The sequence below is a fragment of the Neospora caninum genome, chromosome VIIb (genome assembly GCF_000208865.1).
Source record: "Neospora caninum Liverpool complete genome, chromosome VIIb".
NCBI classification, from domain to species: domain Eukaryota; phylum Apicomplexa; class Conoidasida; order Eucoccidiorida; family Sarcocystidae; genus Neospora; species Neospora caninum.
The window spans coordinates 4,430,495-4,455,822 of NC_018394.1; the positions used below are offsets into that span (position 1 = coordinate 4,430,495).

Consider the following 25,328-nt stretch of genomic DNA (forward strand, 5'->3'; position numbering starts at 1 on the left):
CTCTGTCATATCACTGAACCCTCCATCTTCGTGAAGAACCCAACAGGCGACCGCATTCCCAGCGCGGTTCTGCTTGTTGTAGAGCATGTTGTTCCAACGCTCAGCCCTCTGTGCCACTCTGGTGAGGAAGCTGGTCGGCGTTTCACGTTTGGTGCCCTTGTGGTTTTTTTCTCCGTCATCGTCTCTGCGGGATAGGAGCACGGTTCTGGAGGACAAGTCGCCGCTGCCTCATTCTGGTCGTCTTGTTAGTGCCTCCTCTGGCAAAATTATCTGTCCTCTCGAGCCCCTCACTGCGGCGCCGGCACAAACCGTTTGCGAAGGACCCCACGAACCTTGGCTTTCTCCTCCACGGCTTCTGTTTGGCGCGAAGCAGTTTTTTCTTCCAATGCGCAGCGTGTATAGTCCGTCTCGTCTTCTCCCTCTGAGGCATTCTTTTGGTGGACGAAATACTCCTGTTCCAAGTGACTCTGGGTGGAGCAGTAAACTTTCATGAGATAGAGAGAACAACACAGCTGCGCTACCGTTGCAGCGAGACTGCACCAACCACGAATATTTAGATTTGCGAGAGAGAAGTCAGCCATTCCGCGTTTGTCGTGCTGAATATACTCATCGGGCAGATCGCCACCTTGCTCTGTCGGCAATTCAGAGATCGAGTCTGTGTCAACCTCTGGAGAGAATTCCTCAAAGGTTACCGCCCAGAAAACCATTTGAATCGCACGGGAAACGACAAGTGAAAAGAGGAACTGCCTCCATAGCCTTCGAGCTAAAACGGGGTTCCTGCGATATCGATATGCAACGAGTTGTTGTCCCTCGGCTGTCAGGGGGGACGCCTGTTCCTTTTTTGCGCAAGCACCTGCCTTCTGCTGAGAGAACACGAAAGGCTGGTGACGTACAAAGGGAATGAACGCCAAAGTCTCGGCGTACAGAGCAAAGGACCACGCGAAATCTTCGAAGAAGCTCTCATTCATGTCGTGCTTTAGAACGAGTCCGCATATTAGAGCTGTCACCAGAACACAGCGGCACCCCGAAATGACGCTTGTTTCCCCGCGTTTTTCTTCAGTTTCGTCCTTCTCTTCTGAGCGGGAAATCGAGCTGTTTGTACGCTTTGAGAAATCTCTACAGAAGCGAGAATTAGCAGAGACGACACCGACGAGAAGCAGCAACAAAAGGGCAGAGAAGATTTCCAGAGTCTGGTACAGCCAGTCACCTGTCCGATCGTTGGGCAAATAGGCAGGACGGCGCAGGTTGCAGGCGACACGGGCGAGGAGTGCAATGGCGAAGATGCCAGCACTCGCGGGACGCGTATAGCCTCCACACAAGAGAGGCAAAATCGAAAAGAATCGGCGAGACTCGGAAGCAGAGGTTGCGGATTGGGTTTCTGTCGCATGTGAAGCCGCGTGCGTTCCACAGAAAGCCTGAGCCGCTATAGAACAGACACGGGCATTGAAGACTAGAAACACGACCGATAGCGTGTAAAAGGCTGCAGAGAGCGTCAGAAGCGCAGATGTTTTTCCGTCAGAAAACCACAGATATCCAACTAAACAACTGCACAAGAATACCAGCCATATGCACGTCTCGCTTGCGGTCCATCGAGAAGGAACTTCGTGAGGAGGCAAAAGATTGATGAATTTGCGAGGTTTGTCCGGAGACGGTACCTCCCTGGATGAAGGACACTGAGATTGACCCTTTTTGTTGAGCGAATAATCGGCGTTGTGAACGTCGGCCCCCTTCAGATCTGAACCACTTCTGGGTTTCTTCTGTTCTTGGGGGTCAGCAGCAGCGTCTCGAGCCACAGGAGTCACCTTCCTCATCTTTTCACTCGGTCGAACGGCACTGAAAACAAAGACCAGCAAAGGGATAATCCTTGTAAGCGGTTGGACAGTTAATCCTTCAAGCCAATCTAAGCCAAAATCCCTGGTGATCGTGTCTGGAGAGACACGAGGTGAAACGGTGCGGAACGGGATCGTTAGCAACAGGGCAGCGCTCCTGGTTCTGGCGAAAGCAGGAGCCAACAAAACAGGGAGAAGCGGAGAATTCCCACGTCGAACAAGAGACAGAGTTTGCTATTCATGAGTCAAGGGACGGGCAAATACAAAATCCTCTTGGTCTGGGATGTCGGTAAACCCAAAAACCCAGGCGTTTGAATACGGACAGTCACAAGGATAAACCAACGTGTAGGACGGTAGACAACTACAAAAGGCTGACATTTTGCGAGGGGCCACTGACATGTTCTGCAGGGTCACATGTAGCAAAGGTGATATTGCTTCTCTAAAGGAGCTGAAGGAAAGTGGGTTTTTGGAAGCATACTTCGCGTCCGTCAACGGAACATGTACACGCGGGAAAACACGAGGTATAACGGTTACGCCTGGCGCACGCGAGAACAGCCACTGCCGCCCTGAGCCTGCTTTCACATAAAACTATACAAACGTTTTGCAGCGTCACGTATATATATGCAGGATAAGTAGAATCAAGCTTTCTAGCGCTCGATTTTCCTCGCAATGAAGGACGCGTGGTGACGAGGCTTTGCAGCGGCATGTGTCCGCAAACGACCGTGTTTGTCGTTACCGGCTCTTACTCGTATTATTTTGTATCTCAGTAGAAACTGCAGAACAGCGGGCGGAGTTGACCTCCCGTGCTCTTACGCAACCGTGAATAACAGACTTTTGATGTGGCCTCGAGCCTTTTTTTAGGCTCAAGTACTCCCGACAACCTCCTACAGCCAAATGGTATCCTGTCGGAACCCTTGTCATACACAGAGGGCCTCAAGTGCTGCGTTCTGTACGATTAGAAAGCCGTCCGAAGTCTCATCAAGGCTCGGTCGCTAAGCTGGAAACAAAACGTCTGCCTGGTGCAGTCCACCCGTATGCGCGCGCAACAACTACGACTCAAGTTCAGCGTTCATCCACAGAGGGAAGTCGTCGTAACGGCTTCGACCAGAGAGAATTTTGAAACCGTAACGAAAAAGCATCAGTCTAATCGAAGGCGGAAGCAAAAAGAGACCAGGGCCCTCAGAAAAAAGGCAGCGCCGGTGTGCACTCTTCTTTCCAATCTTTCCTCTACAGCTCCATTCACCACCATTTGGCTGATGAACGGAGTGTGTCCTCGTGTAATTTCACCACTGCCATTCCCATACACTGTTGTGGCCTGTTTGCAACCACTGTGAAGGATGAAGCAAGGCGTTCGTGGTTCGACCGATCGACTCTCTACAGGGCCCACTCTCGTGTCTGGCACCCCTTTCTTGCAGCCGTGTCCGTTGCCTGCAATTTTCTTCAGAGCAGTGTTCCTAGCTGAAACGCTATGCGACTACAGAGGGTTTCTAGTCAGGCAACTTGCTGCGAGCATCTGCACCTTCACCATCGTGTCTTGATCCCTTGCGTTGCTCCGTTTTACACTACAACTCTCTCTCTATCGTGTTCTCCTATAAACAACCCCACTGTAGGCTTGCAGGCTGCTTCTCTTTCGTCAGGCATGCGCAGCGACACGCGTAACATCTCTGGCAGAACGGTATAAATCCGCAAACGACTTCGTTTCCGGCTCTCAAGCTGGAGCTTTCTTTCCTCCAGAAGCCGGTCTCGCCGGTGGTCGCAAGATCCATCTTATTGGTGAACCTAACCGCCCGCGCCCGCCAGGCTTTTTAGCCTTCTTGTTTGAAGAAATCAGGGAAATCCTCACAGCGGACGAGGGATCTTGTGAACAGATTTGGAAAGACTAGGCAAATCCCTTGCAAACGAACTCATAACGCCGCGAAAAGCTCGATAACGTGCAGATGTGTATGTGCTGTAGCTCGACGAACACCGGACAGATGTCAGGAGGACATTCGATGTGTACGTGGTAGCACAAAGAGTGCAAGAGGCGGCCATTACGAAAAAGTTTCAGGGTAGTCGTCGAGTCCAGTCCTCGATTCGATGAGGGCATTTCTTGGGACGAGAGTACGAGGTGCGCTTTCTCTCCTTGCTTATCTGGCGGCACCCCGTCTCTTTTCTACTGAGGTTGGGCTGGCCCGCGCCAATGCGGACTCGCTGTAATTTCCAGTCCTCAGAAAGAAGACTTGCTCGACAGTGCCCGCCATTCTCTTCTTCCCAGATGGGAACTCTGCGCACGGCCGCACCCTACACGCAGAATTTAAGAGGGTAAGATTCGATTTCGTCCGCGTTCTGAAACCCCCAACGCCACCCGGGCGCGGAGCAAGCGCGACTAGTGCATCTCCGAGCGGGCGGGCGTCGCGCGTGTCGAGTGTCCATACTCTCTGTGAGAGCTGTGCAAGTATATGTCGCTAGTCTGCCTGTATATAGAGGCATCTCTGAATAGGCTTGCGGGTTTCTCCAGTTTTTGTTCGTTTTTTGAGGAACTTCAACGAAGGTTTCTCTCCAGCAAGATATTCTGCTCAATTTCCGGCCGAAATCGCTGCAAATCCAACCGGTAAGGCGCTCCGTTTCTGACGGTTTCCCTTGCTCGCTGTCGTTATACGGCGAGCAGTCCGTTTACGTACGTACCACTGCCCCCGTGGGCCAGTCAATATATACGGGCTCGAGTATCTCGCTTCTGGGGAGAGCGTGAGGGAAAAACGCTCGTTTTGCTTTTTTCGTCGAGAAAAGTTTTCAAAGAGAACTGATCGTCTCGGTGTGTTGTGACCTGGAACGTTGGAGAAAAACGGCCCGATTTTTCGTCCTGCTTCCCCGAAAAAAAGCTCCGAGTGCCCTCCAGTTGCCTTCTCGTCGCGTGCGGCGTCCTCTCGTGCGCGTTTCGCGGTAACGCGAGAAAACTGGCCTGGAACGAGAGAGAGCTTTCTCCCGAGCCGCTTTTCCCGTGCTTTGTGTCGAGAGCGTTCGCCTGTTTTTCTCGCGCTAGAGACGACGATTCCTCAGGCCATAGTGGCGAAAAAAGCTTCCTAGTCCATAGCGGAGTTGTTTCGTGCGATCTAGATTTTTGCGAGTATTTCTGCTCTCGCCCTTCGTTCAGGTGCGTCGGCAACACAGCCTACACGCAGTTGGAGTTGTTGTGTGGCTGAACTTGTGACTAGCTGGCTGCGACTTCGGATGGCATGTGGGACGGAATGGAGGCACCCTTTCGTGTTTTTTTTCTTGGTAGAGCGCACGGATAGGAAGGCAGTCAGACACACAGCAGGCAGCAGAAGCAGCGGGGGGGAAACAAGTGGGCTGGAAGGGAGGAACAATCGCTAGGCGAGAAGCCGCTTCTTTCAGGCAAGGCCGACCCAGCCAGTGTCCGGGGTTCTGCTTTTTTGGGGAAACAGTTGAGTCGGGATTTCCTTCTCTTTTCTGCTATGACCCCCTGTGATCTCTCCGTCTTTCCCGTGCTTTCTGTGTGCGCGCGTGCCGCCGTTCCAGTACCAACCTGTTCACATGTCTGGTCGATCTACACTACTCTTCTTCAGTGCACTTTGGAACGTTGCATCACTCCGAGTTTGCAAATTGGTAGCACATACTGTTGATGGGCGACAAGGAAAGCCGAGGTAGTGGCTGAGGAGAGGGGGAAATCTGTATATGCTGCGCGGTTGCCGTTTCCCCCCACCCCCTGCAGTTTCTGCCTGTTCTATCGATCAGGACCACGAGAGGGACCCGAGGGCGTAACTGGGGATGTGTGTAAACATGCGTCCCTACCCTGTTCTTTCCGTGTTAAGAACGGACCTATACATAAGTGGAGAGAGGCAGAACGATTTTCTGTACACAATGAATACATAGGCCGTGTGCACACTGACGTCTTCCACCTGGAGGGCAGGGCTCTTTAGAGCGTCGGTTTTGGACTGCAGACAATGAAGAATGTTTCCTGACGAGTTTCTCGTTGACGAACCTTTCCTTACCTATGGTGGCTTGTACAGATTTTGTGCTTGTCAATCATTTCTTCGTGTCTTTTGATGTCGCGCCCCCCTGTCACCAGGCGTTGTGGGCGATGAGATGTACGGGGCTCTCTTCGTCTTTTGTGTGTGCTTCTTGTCAGTGCATGGCCGCTTCAGGTGCAGTTTCCTTTCTTCTCTTAAACAGTTTCACAAACCTGCCTGCTCTCGTGTATACATGCGGAGTATCTCAGTTTCCGCCTTCCCGTCTCGTGTTTCCCCGGACCTGTCAACCCATGCGCGTCTGTCCACTGTTCCTCTTTCGTATTGTCTTCTCTGTTTTTCAGCTGCCTCCTTCCGTGTCCATCTCCCTTTCCTGTGTGTTGTCTTGAGTTCTCGCTGTACCTCTCCCTGCCGGCGTTCTTGCCGCTGTCTCGTCCGTCTCGCGTTTCTTCCGGTTCCCCCTTCTTCTCGCCCCCGGTTCTTTGCTTTTATCTAGTGTCGAATCCCTGCAGATCTGTGCTTTTTCACAGCATTCTCAACTCCGCGCGTCTATGTTCTGTGTGCACTGTTTGCCTTCAGGATTGGACAGGCCAGGAGAGAGCGAAGCGCCCGCCCGTTGTTTTACGCGCCCGTCTGTTTCGATTTTTGCAGGCGTCAGGGATTCCTCCTCTCCGTGTCTAACTTTTTTCGGCTGTCCTTCTTCCTCTCTCCTCCTCTTCTCTCCGAGGTGTCTACTCGTCTCCAGCCCCAGTGTCTCGCCTTCTCCCTTCTCGCTTGTTTTCGTTCCCTTCGGTCCCGCACCTCTCGCCGTTCTTTGCGCGTCTCAGGCGCCAGGGGTGTTTGTGTCTCCTCTCGTGCGAGTTGGTGACAGTGTGTTTGGCGAGTGCACGCGCTAGCCTGACAGAGTGTTTCTAGGTTTCCCTTCTGTCGCCACGATGAGCAAGCTGGAGAAGAAGTGTCCGGTCTGCTACCAGAAGCTGCCGATGCCGGCAGACGTTCTGGGGCCGATGGACAAGGAGTTGAACTACTTCATGTGGATGCCCGGCTTCGAGTGGCGACCGGAGCCCGTGCGGGAGTCTGCTGACGCGTACGGTGACGTTTGCGACTCGCCCTCTTGCCGCCAAGAGTTCCGCCCCGCAGCGGACGAAGACATGGAAGAAGCTCTCGAGGAAATGGTAGAGGCCGATGAGATGCGCGACCGCTTCAACGAGCGCGCCTCAGGCGGAAAGGTCTCTACGAACGACGCCATGATCCTCGCTCGCCAGCTCGGCTTGGCTCCTTCCTACGGCGACAAGAAGGAGTTTGAAAAGAACAGCGGTGACAGCCTCGACTACACCTCATTCCAAAAATTCGTGGGAGCTAGCACCCACCCTGAAGACAACATTGAAGACCTTGTCGAAGCCTTCGCGTACTTTGACACTTCTGTAAGTACACACGCACAGCGACACAAATGTATACACATCTATCTATATCTATCTCTCTATATATCTATCTATCTCCCTCTCTATACATCTATCTATCTTTCTCTCTCTCTCTCTCTATATATATATATATATATATGTAAACGTATTGGTATAGAGGGATGTATCCACAGGTGGACAGAGAGTGGAGCTGGTGGAGTTTTGCGTGTTTTAAACGCGTTATGCTTACGCATTTCCGTGCTCGTGCATTTGTATATGTGTGTGGAAGAGCAAGTAGGACACACACGTTCAGAAGGCATTTCCAGGGGGCGTGTGGTGTATTCGGACGTGCAGAGGGTTTGTTTCAAGAAAATGCACGTATATGTCTATCTGGCTGGTTTTCGGTCGGCGCCGGTACGCCGACGTGCAGACATGTGTCGGGTTCCGGTGTATGCCGTTTCTTCGGGGGTACACCTCCACGCGGAATGTGTGCTTACCTGGTCATGTTCTCTTTTACGGGGAGGGTGGTGTTCTTGCTGACTCTTGGGAGGTCTGAAGTGTACGCTCGATGGAGCCGGCCGGGCTTTTTCTTTCCGGGGCCGTTCCCTTTGTATTTTCCGTCGTTTACCTTCATCTGCTGCCTCTCCGTTGTGCGTTTCGCTTTCTCTTCTCAGAAACATGGTTATCTTACTCGCAAGCAAATGGGAAACATCCTCATGACTTACGGAGAGCCTCTCACCGAGGCAGAGTTCAACGCCTTGGCTGCGTAAGTGTACATACAGCCAAGCGAGCAAAGGCGGGAACGCATCTACTCGCAGTAACATATTCGGTATCGTGTCTACGTAAACCGGTATTCACGCATGCAGATTGCCTGGCCTTTGTGTGCGCCAGAACACTTTCGTGCCGAGATGTGTGTAGTACGTGCGCGTGGATGGTGGACTTTCGGGGATGTAGCACAGCCTTTCTGCTTCGTGGTTTGTTTCGTAGATTTCCTCGAAAGTTACTCTTTGGCAACGGAGACGACCTGCCGCTGCGTTTTTGTGCTCTCGGCAATGTACATGCGAGCGGTTCTTCCGAGAAACGGAGACTTCAAGAGAGGCGGAGGGCCTTTCGAGATTTCCGTCCGGACGCCGACGCGGCGTTTCGTGATTCGCGTGCCGTGGAATGTCCGAATTTTCGCCAAGCGCGGTTTTGGTTTGTCCACGACGCAACTGGTGAAAGAGGCCGATCTTCATCATCGCGTTTCTGTTGATTTGCCGCGTGTTTCTGCAGGGAATTCTTCACAAGCGACCAGATCGACTACAGAAAGTTCTGCGAAGCGTAAGTCAGAGACACAGCGCACGCGGCGAGATCTCCCCCTCGTACAATTTCTCTGTGCGCCGACTGACGGTTCATCGTGTGTGGTGAAGCGGGCCCTCACTGAGCCTACGCACCCGGGGTGCGCCTTTTCAAAAGCAGTGTAACTGTGCAGAGGAGACAGCAAACACATGTGCATGGTTGCGGCTCTCGGAAATCAAAACTGAAGAACGCATACGCGCAGCAAAAAGACGCACGCCGCTTGCGCATGCAGTGGACACGGCGTGGATCTCGGCAAATTCGTCTCTCCACGCTGTGTCTCAGTGGGCTGTGCATTTCTGTTGGAGAACAGTAATGCGCCCGTGTTTAGAGTCGCGAGAAAAGTGATGTCTCTGTTTGCTCTCGCTCTCAACTTGCAGTCTTCCTTGCAGTCCTCTCGCACATGCGTGTCGTCTGGCGGTGTTGCCTGTTCAAAAGGGCCATCTGCCTCTCCATTTTTTGGGGGGATGGCGTTTTCGGCCGGCTGGTCTCATGCGCGATTTTCGTGTGTTTTCGGTTTTGTCTGTGCAGGATGCTCGCGCGAAAGGAGTAAAACGAAGCGCTTCGTTCGCCCAAGTCTTCGCTGGCGTTTCTTGTCTTTTTTTGTATGTGGAAATGCTATCGTGTTCGGGGGGTCTCCATCCAGGGGGCGTGTTGCGCGTTCTTGCGAGGGCGTTTTGCAACAAGATGGAACATGCGTGAAGTAAGGCGAGTCAGGAGGGGACAATGCAAAAGACTAAGGCGTTAAACGGAGACTGACGCGCCTCCTGACCAACTTTGTAACTTTCAAGTGCCTTTGTTCGAAAGATATGTGCGCGTTTGCGCCGTGTTTGGTTTGCGAACGAGCAAAATCGCAGGTGCGCGCCGTAGCCGACGTCGGAAATATTCGGACGAAAGCTCAGAACCGCTTCGCTCGCGAAGCCCGCACAGCTTTGCATCTTAGAGAAACAGGCATCTCTCAAAAGGAGAGAAGGGAACGGGATCCCTCGTTCTGGTGTCCTTTTTTGGCCACTTTGCCCTACGGACGTCTCTTCGGTTGTACGCGATGCGCGACACAACCCGTATATAGGCCGCCGCATGTGGCTGGCGGCGCGAGATTCCGTGCTCGAAACAGGCTTTGCATTTCAGCGGATCTGCCGGAAGGCTTTAGGTCCCAAAAGCGCTGGGAGCAATCGCTGAGATCGCGAACCATATGTGGAAAAAGAGACTTTTTGGCAGAGGCGGAACGGCGGGGGGGGTGTCGTGTTCACGAGGCCGGAACAGTGTCTCGCATGCGGTCACAAATCTCCACAATTTTGCGTGCACAATACACCTATTTTTCTGTAGGATCAGAACGGTTGACCTCCATATCTTTATACGCAATGGATACGTGCATTTATCCATATAGCAGGTGTATGCAGATATATGTATATAGTGACCCACTTGCATTGGTCCGCCAGCCGAGCGGTAGGGTCGTGCGTGGGCTAGCGATATATGATCAGTGCGAACGTGTGTATGTGTATCTGTGGACGTAAGATAGCGGTGGACAGAGGACCACACAACGCAACACACTGTAGCTCAGAAAGACGTCGCTCGGCGCCGCGGGAAACAGGTGCATTGGCCGTCGCGTTTCGTCGATGTACGCGGGTTGCTGAGAACCTATTTGAATGTTTCTCCATTCAAACAAATGAGAGCCGAGCAGAATTGAGGCGACTCCGGGCTCGGACTTCGCGTCGAACAAGCTCTCGCAGCGGTGTTCCCTTCCCCCACTCTGACCGCCTTCCCACACGCACATACCCCCTCCAATCTAAAATATATATATAGACATACATGAACGAGGTGTATACATGTCCATAGATTTACATGTGCATGAAGTATACACGCTGAAATGGACGCATTCATAAAAAGCCGCGGCCCCACATAAATTATATACGTCTATATGCGTGCGTCAGCGTCACCACATGTCTAAGTATTTTAGACTGACGAGAACCTTCGAAAACAGAGTCGATAACGTGAGATTCACACATACTCGGGGGGAGTCTCACCGTTTGTAGGGGGGGGGGGCGGCGATCGCGGTGGACCACCATGTGAGAGCAACACGGTTTCTCGTACCTGCTCGATAAAAAGGTGGAAAGGGCCAGCCTTCTACCCCACTTCTCCGTTCTCAGAGAGTGGGTCTCTCCATTTTTTGCATAGGACACCAGGAAGCTCTCCATGCAGCACAGAGAGAAAACACGAGAGACGGGGGAAGAAAGACGGTCGACTCTTGCCACATAGAAACTGAGGTGTGCTTCAGAGTTCAAAAAAGGAACGAGACGAGAAAAGGCTTTCCGGAAAGAACAAAGGACATAATGCAAACACGTTTGCGCCCGTAAGGCGCAGACAGCGCGTCGCTTTTTTCACTTTTTTCAAGACACCCGAACGTGACCGACACACAGTCCCTTAATGCTGCTTCCCTCCCCCATCCAAGCAAATACAATATATATATATATATATATATCGTGTATTTGCTTGAGTACGAACATTGACTTGTGTACATACACAAATATGTAGGTAGGTGTCCGATTTGCGTATCTTCGTGTCCGACTGGTCCCTCACCAGCACGTATATCTCTGCATATGAAGCAAGGCTTGTGAAGTCTGGTAAATTGCCTTTCCTGGGACATCGATCTTCCCCTCTGAGCCTGCAAGAATACCCGCAGTCTGAGGTCTGTACAGCAGGGCGCTGGATCGACAGCTGGCTCCTTGCATCTGGTGGTGAGTCTCTACGATAGTCATCAACTGCTCCCGTTCGCTCGCTGCGAAGAAGAAAAATACGCCACCAGCGTGAAACGCAAGCGCTCCAGAGGCCCTGAAGCTGCGTTCCAAAGGGAAAAAGGCAGTCCTCGAAGTCGAGACTATCCACATGTGCGCGCTGCGCTCATCGCCAGATGTCGATCTCCTCTCCTCTCCTCTGCACGCCCTAAATAGGCGCCCCTCTAAAGTCCAAAAGGGGGCATCAGGTAGCGCAATCGGAAACCGAAGACGAAGCGGAACGCCTTCACAAAGAGTATTTCATAAAAGCCACATAACCAGAGGGGCATGCTTGCATGTATGTACACCAGCGCCTTTTCCGATAATATCGATAATCCGTGGATGGATGCAGTTGACTCCCACCAGCGTGGCAAGCTGGGTCTTTTCTGATTTTCGCTGCGGTCACCAGCTCGCGCTTCACTGCTGTGCATCTGTTCTCACTCCTAGAGCAGAGCTCTGGAATAAAAGGCCATCAGCCTCCCCTTCGTGAACGCACACCAGAAAGATTATCTCCACAAGTGTACACACATACACCCTTCTCTCGCCTTATTTTTCATTTCAAATATGTATATATATATATATATATATACATATACAAATGAAAAAACGCTCAAGTTGAGATTTGGATGCGTGCCCATCTCTTGCGGACTCTACTGTGTTTTTCAATGGCGAAGTCGATTTACGAATTTGTAGGTATATCTTGCAAGAACTGAATCTGTGTCTTGAGCCGAGAACTAGGCACGCTGAACGTACGAAATGGGACGGCCTTCTCTGACGCGAAAGGTAAGCTACAATAACATACAAATCAGTGACCTTGAACGAAAACACCCTTGATTTCCTGCTGTACGTCCTTGACACGTACGCAGAGATCTAATCACGTGGGTACGCATACACCAGATAGACTTATATAGATACAAACCAGTAAGAATACATTACTTATACTATATGACAGTGAGGACAGTAAACAACCAGACGGATAGACGATTTCCAGACTCGCGGAAGGGCCGTTTGTTTTTTGTTTCGGGGTCTCCCCTAAGAAGTCCCTTTTTCTTCAGTCAGAAAACGATCCATTTCCCGCGTGCCTTGAGTTCTTCACGCACAGATGCCGCGCTGTACTACGCACAGCAGTAGTCGTAGAGCGCAGCTTTGCGTGGTTTTCGTCCAACTGGCGGAGCCAAGCCGCTTTCCTGTCTCTTTGCTTCCCTGCGAGATATCTTTGTGGCATCTCCCCTGGCGCCGCGGTCCATCCCCCCGACTTCCTCTGCTTCCATAAAAGGAAGAATCGCACCACTGTCCAGCTGCCGGTACACCCGAGCGGGGATGCAGGATGCGTTGCACGGGCTATCTCGCTGTCGTCACTTTCCTTCTCCCTCGCAGGCAAACGACACGCTTTCTCCGGTGTCCTCGGCTCTCTGGAAAGAGGCTCACCGCGGGAGAAGCGAGACGTCCTCGTGGTAAGACATCGATGGGGCTGGCGCTCCTCTCGCCCAAAAGACGCAACGAGGGGGAAAAGTGTCTTTTTCTCTCTGGTCGATGGCTCTGTCTGATGCTGCCCACATCTGTCCCCCGCCCAGTCTCACCAGGTGCCAGGAGAGTCTCTGCTTTCTCGTCAGAATCGAGGACAGGCGCACCTTTCTTTTCCCCGTCTACGAAACACGCCAAGGAAATCACGAGAGAAGAAAGGAGTCGAAAGGTTTGGTGTGTCGCGGAGACCTCGAGAGAAAAAGAGCTATTCTTGCTCTTGCTGCGCCTGGAGAGCAATACGCCCCTTCAGCGCCGTCACAATGCGCCGGGCCAGAGATCCCAGACTCGCGTCTCGGTGCCGCACGACCGCTTGCACGGTGCGTCCTAAACCTGTCGGCTTCACACAAAGACAGAAACGTCCAAACCGGTGTCGAACGCTCCGACCTAGAACGCGGGACGGCATCAACAGACCTACCGGAAGTCGGGGCACACAGAAAGTCCTGATAAAATCTTGCAGACTTAAAAGGGGACAACCACACACACCAAAATCGAATTCGAGCGCAAATAGAAGCCTTTAGGTATACATGGATATATACGCCGGCATTTATATATATATATATATATATATAGAAAACGGTTATACATATATAGGGAGGTCTATAAGCGTACACTTATGCATATATGTATATATGCATCGGTATATATACATGCATGGACCTGTCACGTTTCTCCGCCTTTGCGCACAGGAGCTGGCGACGAGAGAGCCGAGCAAGGAGAAACGCTGGACCAGGAGACTACTCTTCCTTCGCCGTGCCTGGCACTCGCCGGCATCGGTACACGGGAGGCCGTCGCCACAAAGCGCCTATGCAAATCTGAAGCTGTGCAGGCATGCATTCCAGGAATGCTCACTTTGAGAATCCGAAGCATCAGCGGCACTGGGAGTTGGTGGACGAGCAGGCGGTGCGTTTCGACGAGAAGCCGTCGCGTGGTTTCTGTGTCCTGAGCGAAGCAAGGCAGAAAACGTCTCCAGAAGACACGAACTGGCTGCGCGCCTTGCACATCTCCTCAGAACCTGCCTCACAGACATTCTCGCGCGCACAGCGTAAGCTTTTCCCAGCGACTCAACACCTCGCGAGTGTCGCCCGCCTCCGGCGAGCGCTCAACGCAACCGCGATGTTTCCTCCGGCCCCCACCGGCAGCGAGAAACGCTCCAAAGCGAGGTAGGCGAACGAATGCCCACATGCACAAAACACCAGGGAAACGAAGCACTCCAAAAGCCACACACGAGTCTCCACGTGTCTACGAGTGGAGTGAGGAGGAAAAAGAAGATTCTGGGTGAGGGTTCACCGCAGGCCGCGCCGTTCGACTCTTCCCTTTGCTTCTCTGGCGCACACCGAGAGACTTTAGCTTCTCTTAGTGGAAAAGAAACAAGCTGTGGAAAGGCACACGATGCGCTGATGTGCTGACGCAGCAGTCCTTATCCGAGACAGAGAAGGTTGCCGTGTTTGAGGCACGAAAGCTTCGGAGAGAGATGAAGTGGGGAGCCTTACATCGCACACCAGCGTCTCCTCGAGTTCGCGTTTGAGCGTCAAGCAGACGTTTTGCAGTTCCGCTTCATTTGTCGCGCCTTCACACTCTTTGCCGTCTCGCGTTTGCCTCTCTTCGGGCTGCTCGTCTCCGCCGTTCGCCCTCGCGCTCTGCTGCGGAGACACGTCGCATTCTTCGCCTGCTCGTTTGTCTTCGCTGTTTGCTTCCCCAGTCGGGAGATTCTCTTGAAGCTCTCTTTCTGGGTGGTTCGGCCTTCGCCACCCGGCAGAAGAAGCCGCCGACGGCACTGGGGTTGTCAGGAACGTCTTTGTCTCTCCGACTGCTTCGGTTACTCGAGTCGCCGAGACTGGTGCGGAAGAGCCATGTGCGACACCGTCCTGCGAGAGGTGCGGAGCATCGGAAGACGAGAAAGAAGACCGCTCTTCCTCCTGGCCTTCGCGTTCGTCGCCTCGGCATGCGGGCTGGGCGAGAAACCGAGCACTCTCCTTTCTGTCTTCTCCACAGAAAGGAGTTTCGTCTTTTGCCCCCGCCTCATGTGCCTTCTTCCCGTTTGTCTCAGCCTTCGTCTTGTCGCCCTCCACCTCTCTCTTCTCGCCCTCCGTCTCTGCACGCCCACGCTGGTCTTCTTCCTCTCCTTTTGAAGCTTCAGAGCCAGACACGCCAGCATTCGCGTCTCGTCTTTCGTTCCGTTCGTTGTCAAAAACAGCGGACCCACCGAAACCCGCCTCAATCTCTTCTTTCTTGTCTTCTTTCTCCTCGTAATCTTCTTCATCTTTCCTTTCCGCTGCCTTGTTCTCGTCCTTCTCTTTCTCTTTTTGCCCCGCCCCTTCTTCCTTCTCTACGGTTTTCTTCTCTGCCTTGTCCTCCCGCTTTTCTTTGCCCCGCGCTTCTCTTTCCTTCCCTTTTTTCTCATTAGATGAACACGCGAACGAAGACAGAGAGGTGGCTACGGCAGACGCGAGCAAAAAAGGAGACTCCGAAGAGAAAGGCAAAACCGAGGAAACTGGAACCGAGAAAGTCGAGGAAGTCGCAGAGGAAGAAGAGCACACAGAGGCGGACGAGGGAGCGGAAGGCTCCGCGGAAAGCGAGGTGCGCCCAGAAGAACAGGAAGAAGAACAAACGTCCGCGCGTTTCCCTGTCCCTGTTGGGTCTGCCTGGCCGTGTCGTGCGGCTCCTGTCACTTCTTTCCTTTCCTCCCACGGCCTTTTCTCGTCCCTCTCCGCGTTTCGAACCAACCTTTGGAGAGGCAAGGCCGTCTCCTTCACGGTCGCAGGCCTCGTTCGAAAAGATCCGAAAAGCGTGAGAGATGGTTTCTTCCCTCTTGCCAGTGAGTTCTCCGGCTCGCCGGCCGTGTCTCCGCATCTCTCATCCGGCGCTGCTTTCCTCCGGAGTTCTCTCTGAACACAGGATTCATCCTCCTTCACTTCTCCTTCCTCCTCTTCTTCTTCTTCTCCTCTGTCTGTCCTTTCGTTCTTCTTCTCACTGCCTCGCCTTCCTGTCCATTCCAGCTCGGAGGCGTCCAAGTCTCTTGAACTCGCGAACCGCCTGCATGCATCTCCACGCGCGCTGCGCTCATCTCGGTCGTCCCCCGCCCTCGTCCTGTCCTCAGTTCGCGAGTTTTCGTGCTCTCCCGGTCGAGCGGATTTCGCGCTTTTCCCCTCCTTGTCTCTGTCTGGCCGCGCCGCTGTGGAGCGGCCAAACAGCCCCTCGGAGAATCGAAGGGGCGGCTCAGCTTCCAGGCGCTCTGCATGCGGGACTCGCCACTTGCGGCTGTCCACGTCGTTCCCGTCTCTGTCACCATCCGGACTTTCTCCGCTCATCTCTCGCCTCGTCTCAGCAGTCGAGGACGAGGCAGGCTCCGTCGCAGTGCGCCTCGTCGCTTTTCCCACGAGATTTGGTTGGGGCCCGACCAACCGCGCTGAGGAAAGGCCCCGGCCCTCGCCTAACGACAAAGCCGAAGAAGAAGGGAGAGAAGAGAGAGAAGAAGAGAGACAAGAAGAGATAGAATTAGACGAAGAAGAGGAGAACGAATTAGACGAAGCGGAAGAAGACAAAGGAGACGCAGCGGCGGATGCACACGAAGCAACAGAAGACGAGCGACGCGGCGTTTGAGACGAGGACTGGGAGGCAGAGGGCGGGCCATCGGGCGGGTGAGGAGAGTGGGTGCCGTCTCCTGTCTCCCCGCGTCCTGCGTGTTCATGCTTCTTCGAGAGACTGAAAGTCAAACTGAGCTTTCGCCTCGAGAGCTCCGCGCGTCGACCTTCCCGTGGCCTTTCCGAAACGAAATCGAGACGCGATCTGGCGAGCAGGCCTTGCGGAGACACTTCTGCAGACGATCCACCCAACGCTTGGCGCCTCAGAATGTCGGCGATCGCTGCTTGCGCCACACGCGTAGCCTGTTCGTGCACGCCGCTGCACAGCCTCGCGGCTTCCAGCGGCGAGGCAGCGGCAGCGAGAAACGTCTCAGAAGGTCCAGAAGAAGAGGACGAGGAAGGTGAAGAGGAAGCGACAGAGGAAGAAGAGGAAGACGGGTAAGAAGAAGAGAGGGGAGGGTCACCTGGCGACAAAAAAGACAAGGAAGGAATTCGAGAAGAGAGAAGAGATACTTTTGGGCCTGGGAATGGGGCCCGTTGGCCGCGAGCGCCTAGTCCACGAGGCTGGCCCTCGACCGATGGGAACGTAGGTCGGCTGTTCAGATCGTTCGTTTCAAGGCCCGTGTCTGTGGTTTTCGCATTTTCACAAATGCGAGATGAGCAGCGGAAGGCCTGCTCGTCGTGCAAAGAGCTTGAGGTCAGCAGTTCCCTCCGGCCGGCATCTGTCCTTCTCGCGCTGGTTTCCGCTGTGGCTAGGACTTCGCCGCATTTCGCTTCCAGGTTTTCTCCGGTCTTGGCAGTATCCCCAGTGCCTTCGCCAGAGAAGCACCGAGGGCTCTTCGCGTTGCCGGCGGCCCTCGAGGTGACTCCCTCATTCGTCGACACCCGCCCTGTGGAGCATGTACCGCCCACCCCGCGTTTGTCTCGAGAAGGCTGGGCGAAATCGGAAGCAGAAGCAAACGCCGAAAGAAGAGGCGAAGCCAAATCAGAAGAGGAAGAAGCCGAGAGAGAAGAAGAGGAAGAGAGAGAGGGAGAGGAAGAGGAAGAGAGAGAAGAAGAGGAAGAAGCCGAGAGAGAAGAAGAGGAAGAGAGAGATGAAGAGGAAGAAGCCGAGAGAGAAGAAGAGGAAGAGAGAGATGAAGAGGAAGAAGCCGAGAGAGAAGAAGAGGAAGAGAGAGATGAAGAGGAAGAAGCCGAGAGAGAGGAAGAGGAAGAGAGAGAGGGAGAGGAAGAGGAAGAGAGAGAAGAAGAGGAAGAAGCCGAGAGAGAAGAAGAGGAAGAGAGAGATGAAGAGGAAGAAGCCGAGAGAGAGGAAGAGGAAGAGAGAGAGGGAGAGGAAGAGGAAGAAGCCGAGAGAGAAGGAGAGGAAGAAGCCGAGAGAGAAGAAGAGGAAGAGAGAGAAGAAGAGGAAGAAGCCGAGAGAGAAGAAGAGGAAGAGAGAGATGAGGAGGAAGAAGCCGAGAGGGAGGAAGAGGGCGAAGACGAGAACGATCGCGATTTGAAAGTTTTGCTCTGGGAACAGAAGGTGAGATAGTGCGGGCGTTTGCCCCACGAACTGCGAGACTCCCCGTCTTCCCGACGCGAAGACGCACGAAAGGACGAAGCATAAGCTCTGCTTTCTTGTCTCTCTCTTCTGCCTTGTTCTCGCCACCATGTCCCTTCGTCGCATCGCGAATCTCCACCGTAGGCAGGCCGAAAAGCGGCGCTGGAAGAAGAGTACGTGGACGAGGAGCCTTCTCTGTGACGCGCTTTCTCTTGGCATCCTCTTCCCCGAATTTCTTCCTCTCGACGCGGCGGCGAGCTGCGCCGTTTCCCGTCTCCGCTTCCGTCCGCTCTGCTCCAGGTCCGCCTGTCGCCTGGGGTGTACGTACACCCGGGGTCGGCCCTGTCCATCGGCCCTGAGCCGGAGCCGCCTCGAGAGGAGAAACTCCTGCGTCGTTCCTGCTGTGCGGCATGTGCCGCCCAGAAGAACGGCTGATACGAGAAAGACGGCTTTTGAGAAAACGAAGGACAACCTTTTTGTCTGCCCGCCGGGCTTGAGTCTCTTCTATCCCCTCCGCTTCTCTCGTCTTCCTCTCGCCACCGTCTGCGACTATCTGCTCGATCCCCTCCTTCCTCCAACCGTCTATGGCCGTAGCCGCTGCCACATGGGTCCTCTTTCTCGCCTCGCCCTTTCCTCTCACCTCGTCCTTCTCTCTCTCCTTTTTCTCCTCTCTCTTCTCTCTTTCCTCTCTCTTCTTTTTCTCCCATCCGTCGGTAGTCTCTCTCCCTTTCCCTTTCGCCGTGTCTTCTCGTTTCCTCTCCCTCGTCTCCTTTTCGGTTGCTGCCGGATTCCGACCTTCTCTCTTCTTTCTCTCGGAGGCGAGGCCGCTCTTCTGCATTCGAGGTGGAACTTGCGGCTCTGGGCCCTCGACCAGGAAATCGAGTCCAGGTCTGCTCTCGGCTGCGACTCTCCCGTGGCGTTCCTGTCTCTCCCCCACCAGCGGGCCTTCCAGGAGTCGCGCCGCCTTCGACTTGCCTGCATGCCGCCTTGTCCTGTTCGCCCTTCGTCGCCCGCCTCGTCTCCTGCGCCTGCTGAGGAAGCGTCGTTTCGCTGGCCTCATCGTTAGGCTTGGCAAGCGATTTACCCGTGTCCTCCAGTCTATTCGTTCTTGTTCTCTCTTCTCGCGTCAGCACGCCTTCCCGCTCTTCTCTGCAAGGCTGCTCTACCTGGTGCCCCTGGCGCCCAGAGGAGTCACTGCAAATCGACTCTGAGCAGGAGCCGTGAATCTGCGGATCGCTACTCGACTGAAGCTGACCCAAAGTTCCACTTTTGCCCAAGCCGTTCTCTCCAGTTCTTGCTCTCTCCAAACACTCTCGCGCACGGCCCACATCGAGGACAGCACCTGGAGGCAACTGAATAGCAGGACGGTCGGGGCGAGATGACGACGAGATATCTTGTCTTACAGCAACCTCCCCCCCGTTTCCTCGCTCTCTCGCCAGCTCGCGTTCCTTCTTCCGTCCTTGTTCGTTGTCCACTCCTTGCTCGTTTTTATGTAGTCCCTGGCCTTCCCCTGCGCCTTGGGCCCCTGCTCCTTGGGTGTTTGTTTCTCTTGGTTCTTCTCTCTCTCTGGCATTCTTTTCTGTCGCCTTGTTTTGCGCCCTAGCGCTTAAAGGGGAGACAGAGGCCTGCAGCGAGGGCGGCGGTGCCGGCTCGTATGAAAGCGGAGAATTCGAAGGAGGACAAGAGGCTCCAGGCGGAAGAGAAGAGACGACCTGATCCCGCCTCGCGCCTGCTTCGCGTCTTCCCTCTTCCACGCTTCCTAACGTGGTGTGTGAAGTGCCTCCGTTCAAGGCGCCGCTGCCAAGAGCATCATCACCTTCCCTCGACGGAGCCAGCCCCGTGGAGCCCAACGCGCCCGACGTCTGTTCCGTCTCAGACTGGCCGGTGTGTCTACCGGCAGGCAGCCACGGATCTTTCTCGTCGCAGAGGCGAAGTTTCTTCTCCTTTGACGAGACGCGCTCGCCGGCTGTTTTTTTCTTTCCTTTTTTGTCGCTGTCTTTGCTCCCTCTCGGGGAACTCCGCGAGCTTTCCTGGCCTCTTCCCCCCCCGGAGGTCGCGTGTCTCTCCGCGCCGCGTGCCCGGCCGGTGCGCTTGCCTTGGCGACTTTGAGCAGTTTTCTCATCGGCCGAGCCGGCATGCGAACCGCTCGCCGCTGCTCCGTTGCCATGCGCCTGGGCCGTTCTCTTCCCCGAGAGACCTGAAGCAGAGAGATCTGTCCCGCCGCCGTTACAGACCTGCGCAGAGACACAAGCTAAGGCAGGCTCGCGAGAACACGAAGGAGAAGAAGAACAAGAAGAGCAAGAGGGCTGGGAAGAAAAGAGAGATGGAGATGAGGAAGAGGAAGAGCCAGCGGAAGGAGAGGGTCTCCCACTTGGCTGGAACGCTGTTTTTCGCTTCTGAGGTTTTCGGACTCCTGACGTGCCAGGCGAAGATCCAGAAGAAGACTGAAACCTGCGAGAGAGCGGTATGTCCTCCTCGCTCGAGCTCCTCGAGCTCAGACTGCTCCCTCCAGTCTGCTTAGGCGCTTCTGCTCGAAGTGTCTCCGGTCCCTTTCCTCTCTTCTCTTTTGCAGAAGCAGACAAAGACGAGGAGGGGCAGGAATCTTCTCTTTCCACTGTCTTCCCGCTGCTCCTGCCTACCTTGGTCTTCTCCGGTCCCACGCTTTCTCTCCCGCCCCCCTCCTCTGTCTCCACCGTCCCCTTCCTCTCCAGCTCTTCGTCTCTCATCCCTCCGTTTTCCCCACCTGGAAAACCTTCACTTGGCTTAAACCCTATAGCCGGTGTCTCGCTGCGACGTCGCGTGGAGCTTTCGCCTGCCTTCCGGGTCTTCGTCGTGGGGTAGCTAGCTAGCGCGAGCTGTTTCGGCGCAGCTGCTTGCTCTCGGCCGCCGCCCTCTGACGTCTCCTTGGAGACGTCAGAGGATTCAGCGGTCTCTTCTTCGGCACCTGCCCCAAGAGCGCTTCCCGTTCCGCTTGAGGAGTGTGGCGCGACAGGCTTCTGAAGCAGCTGCGCCCGAGTCGCCTTTGCTCGATTCGAGCTCGCGCGCGTCTCTCCGAGAGAATCGTCTGAGCCAGACACAGGCGCCGCCTTTCTTCCAGGCCTGCTCTCCTCCAGAAGCAGAGAGGAAGAAGGAACCAGAGAGGAAGAAGGAACCAGAGAGGAAGAAGGAGGGGAAGCGAGAGGAGATTCGCTGTCTCCCGGCCCCGAGGAACGCTGGGAGGCGACGGCAGCCTCTGCCTCCTGAGAACGCCTGGCGCCTGCCTCACGCTGCGTCTCGGCAGCGACTCCACTGGTCCTTTCTTGAGCGCTCGCAGAGGCCCGGTCGCGCCTCGTGGCTGTCTCCGGGTAGACAGATGTGGGGCCTCCTGCGGCCGCTGAGGAGGCTGCCGAGTCCCTGAGGAGAGACAAAGCAGCGGAGGAAGATGAAGCGAAAGACAGAGCAGTACAAGGGGTGAGAGACGGAAGGACACGGCGTTTCTTCGCTGCGCCTTTCACCTTCGTCTTGCCTTCGCCTTCCTCCGCTCCCTCACTACTACGAGCTGGAGAGAGACCCGCCCGAGAACGCGCAGCAGACTCCGCGGGCTGAGGCGCTTTTCGTTTGCGTGGGCGACTGGCGGGCGAGGAGACAAGTGAAGAAGACAGCGCTTTCGAAGAGATACGGGACGAACCTAAAGAAGGCGAGGACGCCTCTCGAGGTCCTTTTTTCTCGTTCGCTTGCCGCGTCTCTAGGGTTTTCCCACCGGTCGAGAGGGAAGCGCATGCACGGCTTTCTGCCTTGTCGCCTGCTTCTTCTCCGGCGAGAGCTCGGCACGCGAGACGCCGCGCGGCTTTGCTCGAATCCTCTCCATTCAGAGACCCTCCGTCCCGTGCCTCGGCGTCCGGCGAGTCAGCCAGCGCGAGCAGTCTCAGCCTCCCGCGACGCCTGGGGAGCCGTGCGCCTGTTGCCTCTTTCTGAGGCAAACCGGAAGGGGTTGAGGCGGACGGGGAAGGCGACAAGGCCAAAGGCGCAGAGGAGACAGGCGAATCCGGCAGTAAAGTTGGCCGTGCTTCTCCTGTGTCCTGCAACTTCTTAGCTTTCCCTTCTCTCGGCTTCACATCGGAGGCGCACGGCTCCGCCTCGCCGCTCGCTGCTGTCCCTGCGTTTCTGGCGGTTTCTCTTCTCGACTTCCAGTCTCCCCTCGCCTTCGCGCCTTCCTCCTCGGCTTCTCCCGGAGAGGGCGGAGCGCGGGGTTTCAGTCGAGCTGAGACGCTCGCCGAGACACGGGCGGGAGACACACTCTGCACACGCGAAGGGGCGCTCGAGGAGTGGGAAGCAGAGACAGAAGAGTGGAGAGGAGAGGAGAGAGAAGCCGCTGGGAGCGACGAAGACTGAGAAGCAAAAAAGGGAGACTGAGAAGGAAAGAAGGGAGACTGAGAAGGAAAGAAGGGAGACTGAAGTGGACGCAGAAGAGCATCCCTTCCAGCGCCTGGCTGGGATGACCGGCGGAGTGGAGTGTCGACTCCACTTGACGGTGGAGACGAAGAGGAACCAGAGGAAGATATACTTTGGGCGCGCCTGGTTTTCCTTTTGCTTTCTCGCTCTTCCGTCTTTCGAGAAACTTCAGACGTCGAAGAAACGCATCCCTTACGTGTCCCGGTCCCTTGCTCTTTCGAGCCTGTCGCCACTTCTCCGACGCCTCTCTCTCCCCCCGTTCTTCCGTCTCCTTTTTTTTCGAACTCCGTTTGCAGCCCTCCTCTCTCACCATCGCTTCGTGCTTCTGCTCTTCCTCTTTCACCCTTTTCTTCCCTTCCTTCTTCCCTTTCTGCCTCTCTTTCTTCTTTTTCGCTTTCTTCTTCGTGTTCTACCTCTGTGTCTTCTCCCCGTTTTCTCGTTTCTCCGTTTCTCTCTTCTGCATAGACGTCCCGCGCTGTCCCCTTTTCCGACGCCCGCGCGTCGCCTGCTTTTTGTTTCGCGAGCAGCCGGCGGCGGAGGTTCCGCAGATGCAGCGGCGTGGGAGGGCCGAGGCGCTTCGTGGAGGCAGGCAGTTGGAGACCGAGGTGCGTGAGGGCGGCGACGAAGGCGTTGATGTCCTTCGACTTCAGTTTGAGCTCGGCGAGGAGAAGTTGATGGAAACCGGACACCTGGTGGAGCAGATCTTCGACAACGGCCACGCTCTCTCGCATGCTGAACGCACACGCGCGCGAAACCCCAGTACTTACGCCAAGAGAGGCAACGCCCAGACGCGCCGACCGGCGGGCTGTTCGGGGTCTGTGAGATGCGAGAGAAAGCGAAGAAATCAGACGGCAGGGATCAGAACCTAGACGTGTAAGACAGGTAGGAAAGAGGGACAATCTCAGGGAAGAACGTGTGTGACTCCTGAGAAGGGACGAAGGCCAGGCAATCAGAGGGACAGGGGAGCGCAGTCACGGGTCTTTAGGGCGCGGTCGGGGGGGGAGCATTCCTACGTTTATTCAAACTACTTTTTCTGGGAAACTCTACCTGGCGACGTGCTGCTTCGCTTGGTTAAGAGGATCCACCCTGAGAAGAAGACTGCAGAGATCTGCGCCTCCGCTGCTCCATGGCTGATAGTCTCGGAGAATGCCATCTTCCTCAACTTCCATCTTTTGCTTTGCTCGACACGGCCCCTCTTGCTCTCTCCCGTGAGAACCAAGGCGAATCGCTCCTCGTCCTCGAATCCCTCCCCTCGACTCTCCGTTCGGCCTTCTCTGCCTCTTTCGCTACTTCAGTCTAGTCTTCTCTTCCTTCTCTGTTTCTCGCGCGCCTCTTTCTTCTGCCATTCCGGTGTCTAGACGGCACCCAGCCATCGCTAGAGCCGCGTTGAGGCCGCTTGTGCGAACTGCTGCTCAATTCATGAACTTCTTTTTTGGTGCGCCCTTCTGCGCTTTTCGCTGCATGCGTCTGCTCGAGAAGAGCCCCTCTCTCCTTTGTCGCCACAAAACGCCGGAGAGACCAGCAACGGGGGTTGCCGCGCCTCACCCAACGCGCCCAACCGAAACGAGGCTCGCTCGACTTTTCCCTCTGGGCACCCTTGGTGTCACGGTTGTTCTCTCCTTTTTCCTGCATGAAGCATCCACTTCCCTTCTCCCTGTTTCACAAAGTCGGCGCTCTGTAGGTTACTTTTGCAACTGCTCATCGGCGCACGCCGGGATTGGGCTTCTGCCCTCGAAGCGTCGTCGTGCCGCCAATCTCCTGCCGGGGCTGGGGGCCTGCGGTTTGAGAACGTTTGATGGAAACGACTAAAACCGATTTCTTCCTTTCGTTTCCCTCCCGAGACAAACGCGTCGTGCCTTTTCTTCACTACCGCCTCGTTTGCTCCCTCGATTCCCTTTTTTGGCCGCGGCAACTCAAACCGATAACTGCTCGAGCGAACGCACACACTGGCGCGGTGAGCAGACATGCAGTGTACGTACACCTGACGCCACACAGCGGCGGCATACGCCACGGAGAACCGGCAGAAGAAACCCCTTCCTGGTCTCCGAGGAGGTTGGTTTTCGTTCTCCCTGGGGGAAGCCCCTCGTTCCTGCCCTTGGTTGGGAAAAGGTTCGTTTCCTTGTTTCCGCGAAAACGAGACACACGCGCTCCCGCGCACGAGGTCACGGGCATCCGCGAGGCATGCTGGCACGGCGCCGAGTGAGTCGAGTGAACGCACAGGAAAGGCTCGCGTTTCCCGGCGCGTTTTCGCAGACAGGAAGAACAGGAAGGCGCTGCTCTGCAGGCAGACCGAAAAAGCAGAAAAACGGGGTGAAACGGATGATTACAGCGGAGGCGGCCTTCCAGACTCACCGTTTTTGCTGTCGGGGTGTGCTGCGCAGTGGACGAAAACACCACGGCGGCACAGAATAGAGAGGGCTAGCGGAACCGAGAGCAGATCGAAGAGGTGGAAAGAACGGAGAAGCCAGAAAAAACAAGGGAACGGGGGAAAACAAACACAGAAAAAAGCACTTTGTTCTCGTAAGGAGACGCGGCGAAGAGACACGAAAAACACACCACACACTCCGTCACACGCTCCCCGTTTTCCGCTTTTTTGAGGCACACGCGGGGGAGCGCGAGCGCTGCCGCACAGACACCCACGACTCCTTCCCAAGTGGCGCACTTGACACATGATTTACAGAAAAGTATTTGTATATCCCAACTCTATGCATGTGGAAATACTACTTAAGAACATACATATCCGTAGAGCATGTACGCCTGTGTGTTAGCGTGGACAGGGAGAGGGCTGGAAACGCTGGCTAGGAGAAGAGGCGCCTTCGTCGGCGCTGCGTTGACGGCTGCTTCGGCTTTCCCCTCGGTCAAGAAGCCTTCTCAAGCCACCGGAACGAAGATGGACCGCCTGCCTCTCCGTATCTTCGAACAAGCAAAGCGCCACACTAAAGATGAAAC

The 25,328-nt window shown here is 55.1% G+C and overlaps 3 protein-coding genes across 3 annotated transcripts; 1 reads left to right on the plus strand and 2 right to left on the minus strand.

Annotated features, from left to right (window-relative positions):
* Positions 1-287: 287 nt before the first annotated feature.
* NCLIV_029410 (conserved hypothetical protein) lies at positions 288-1,811 on the minus strand (the record flags this gene model as incomplete). Its single annotated transcript, XM_003883137.1, has 1 exon — positions 288-1,811. The coding sequence occupies one exon, from the start codon at positions 1,809-1,811 to the stop codon at positions 288-290; it is 1,524 nt and encodes a 507-aa protein (XP_003883186.1).
* A 4,918-nt stretch (positions 1,812-6,729) lies between these two features.
* Positions 6,730-9,082, plus strand: NCLIV_029420 (putative myosin light chain TgMLC1; the record flags this gene model as incomplete). Its single annotated transcript, XM_003883138.1, has 4 exons — positions 6,730-7,218; positions 7,869-7,960; positions 8,467-8,514; positions 9,061-9,082. 4 exons carry the CDS (start codon positions 6,730-6,732, stop codon positions 9,080-9,082), a joined length of 651 nt encoding a protein of 216 aa, XP_003883187.1.
* Positions 9,083-14,167: 5,085 nt separating this feature from the next.
* NCLIV_029430 (conserved hypothetical protein) lies at positions 14,168-23,548 on the minus strand (the record flags this gene model as incomplete). Its single annotated transcript, XM_003883139.1, has 4 exons — positions 14,168-20,182; positions 20,588-22,315; positions 22,793-23,111; positions 23,427-23,548. The coding sequence occupies 4 exons, from the start codon at positions 23,546-23,548 to the stop codon at positions 14,168-14,170; spliced, it is 8,184 nt and encodes a 2,727-aa protein (XP_003883188.1).
* Between the last annotated feature and the right edge of the window lie 1,780 nt (positions 23,549-25,328).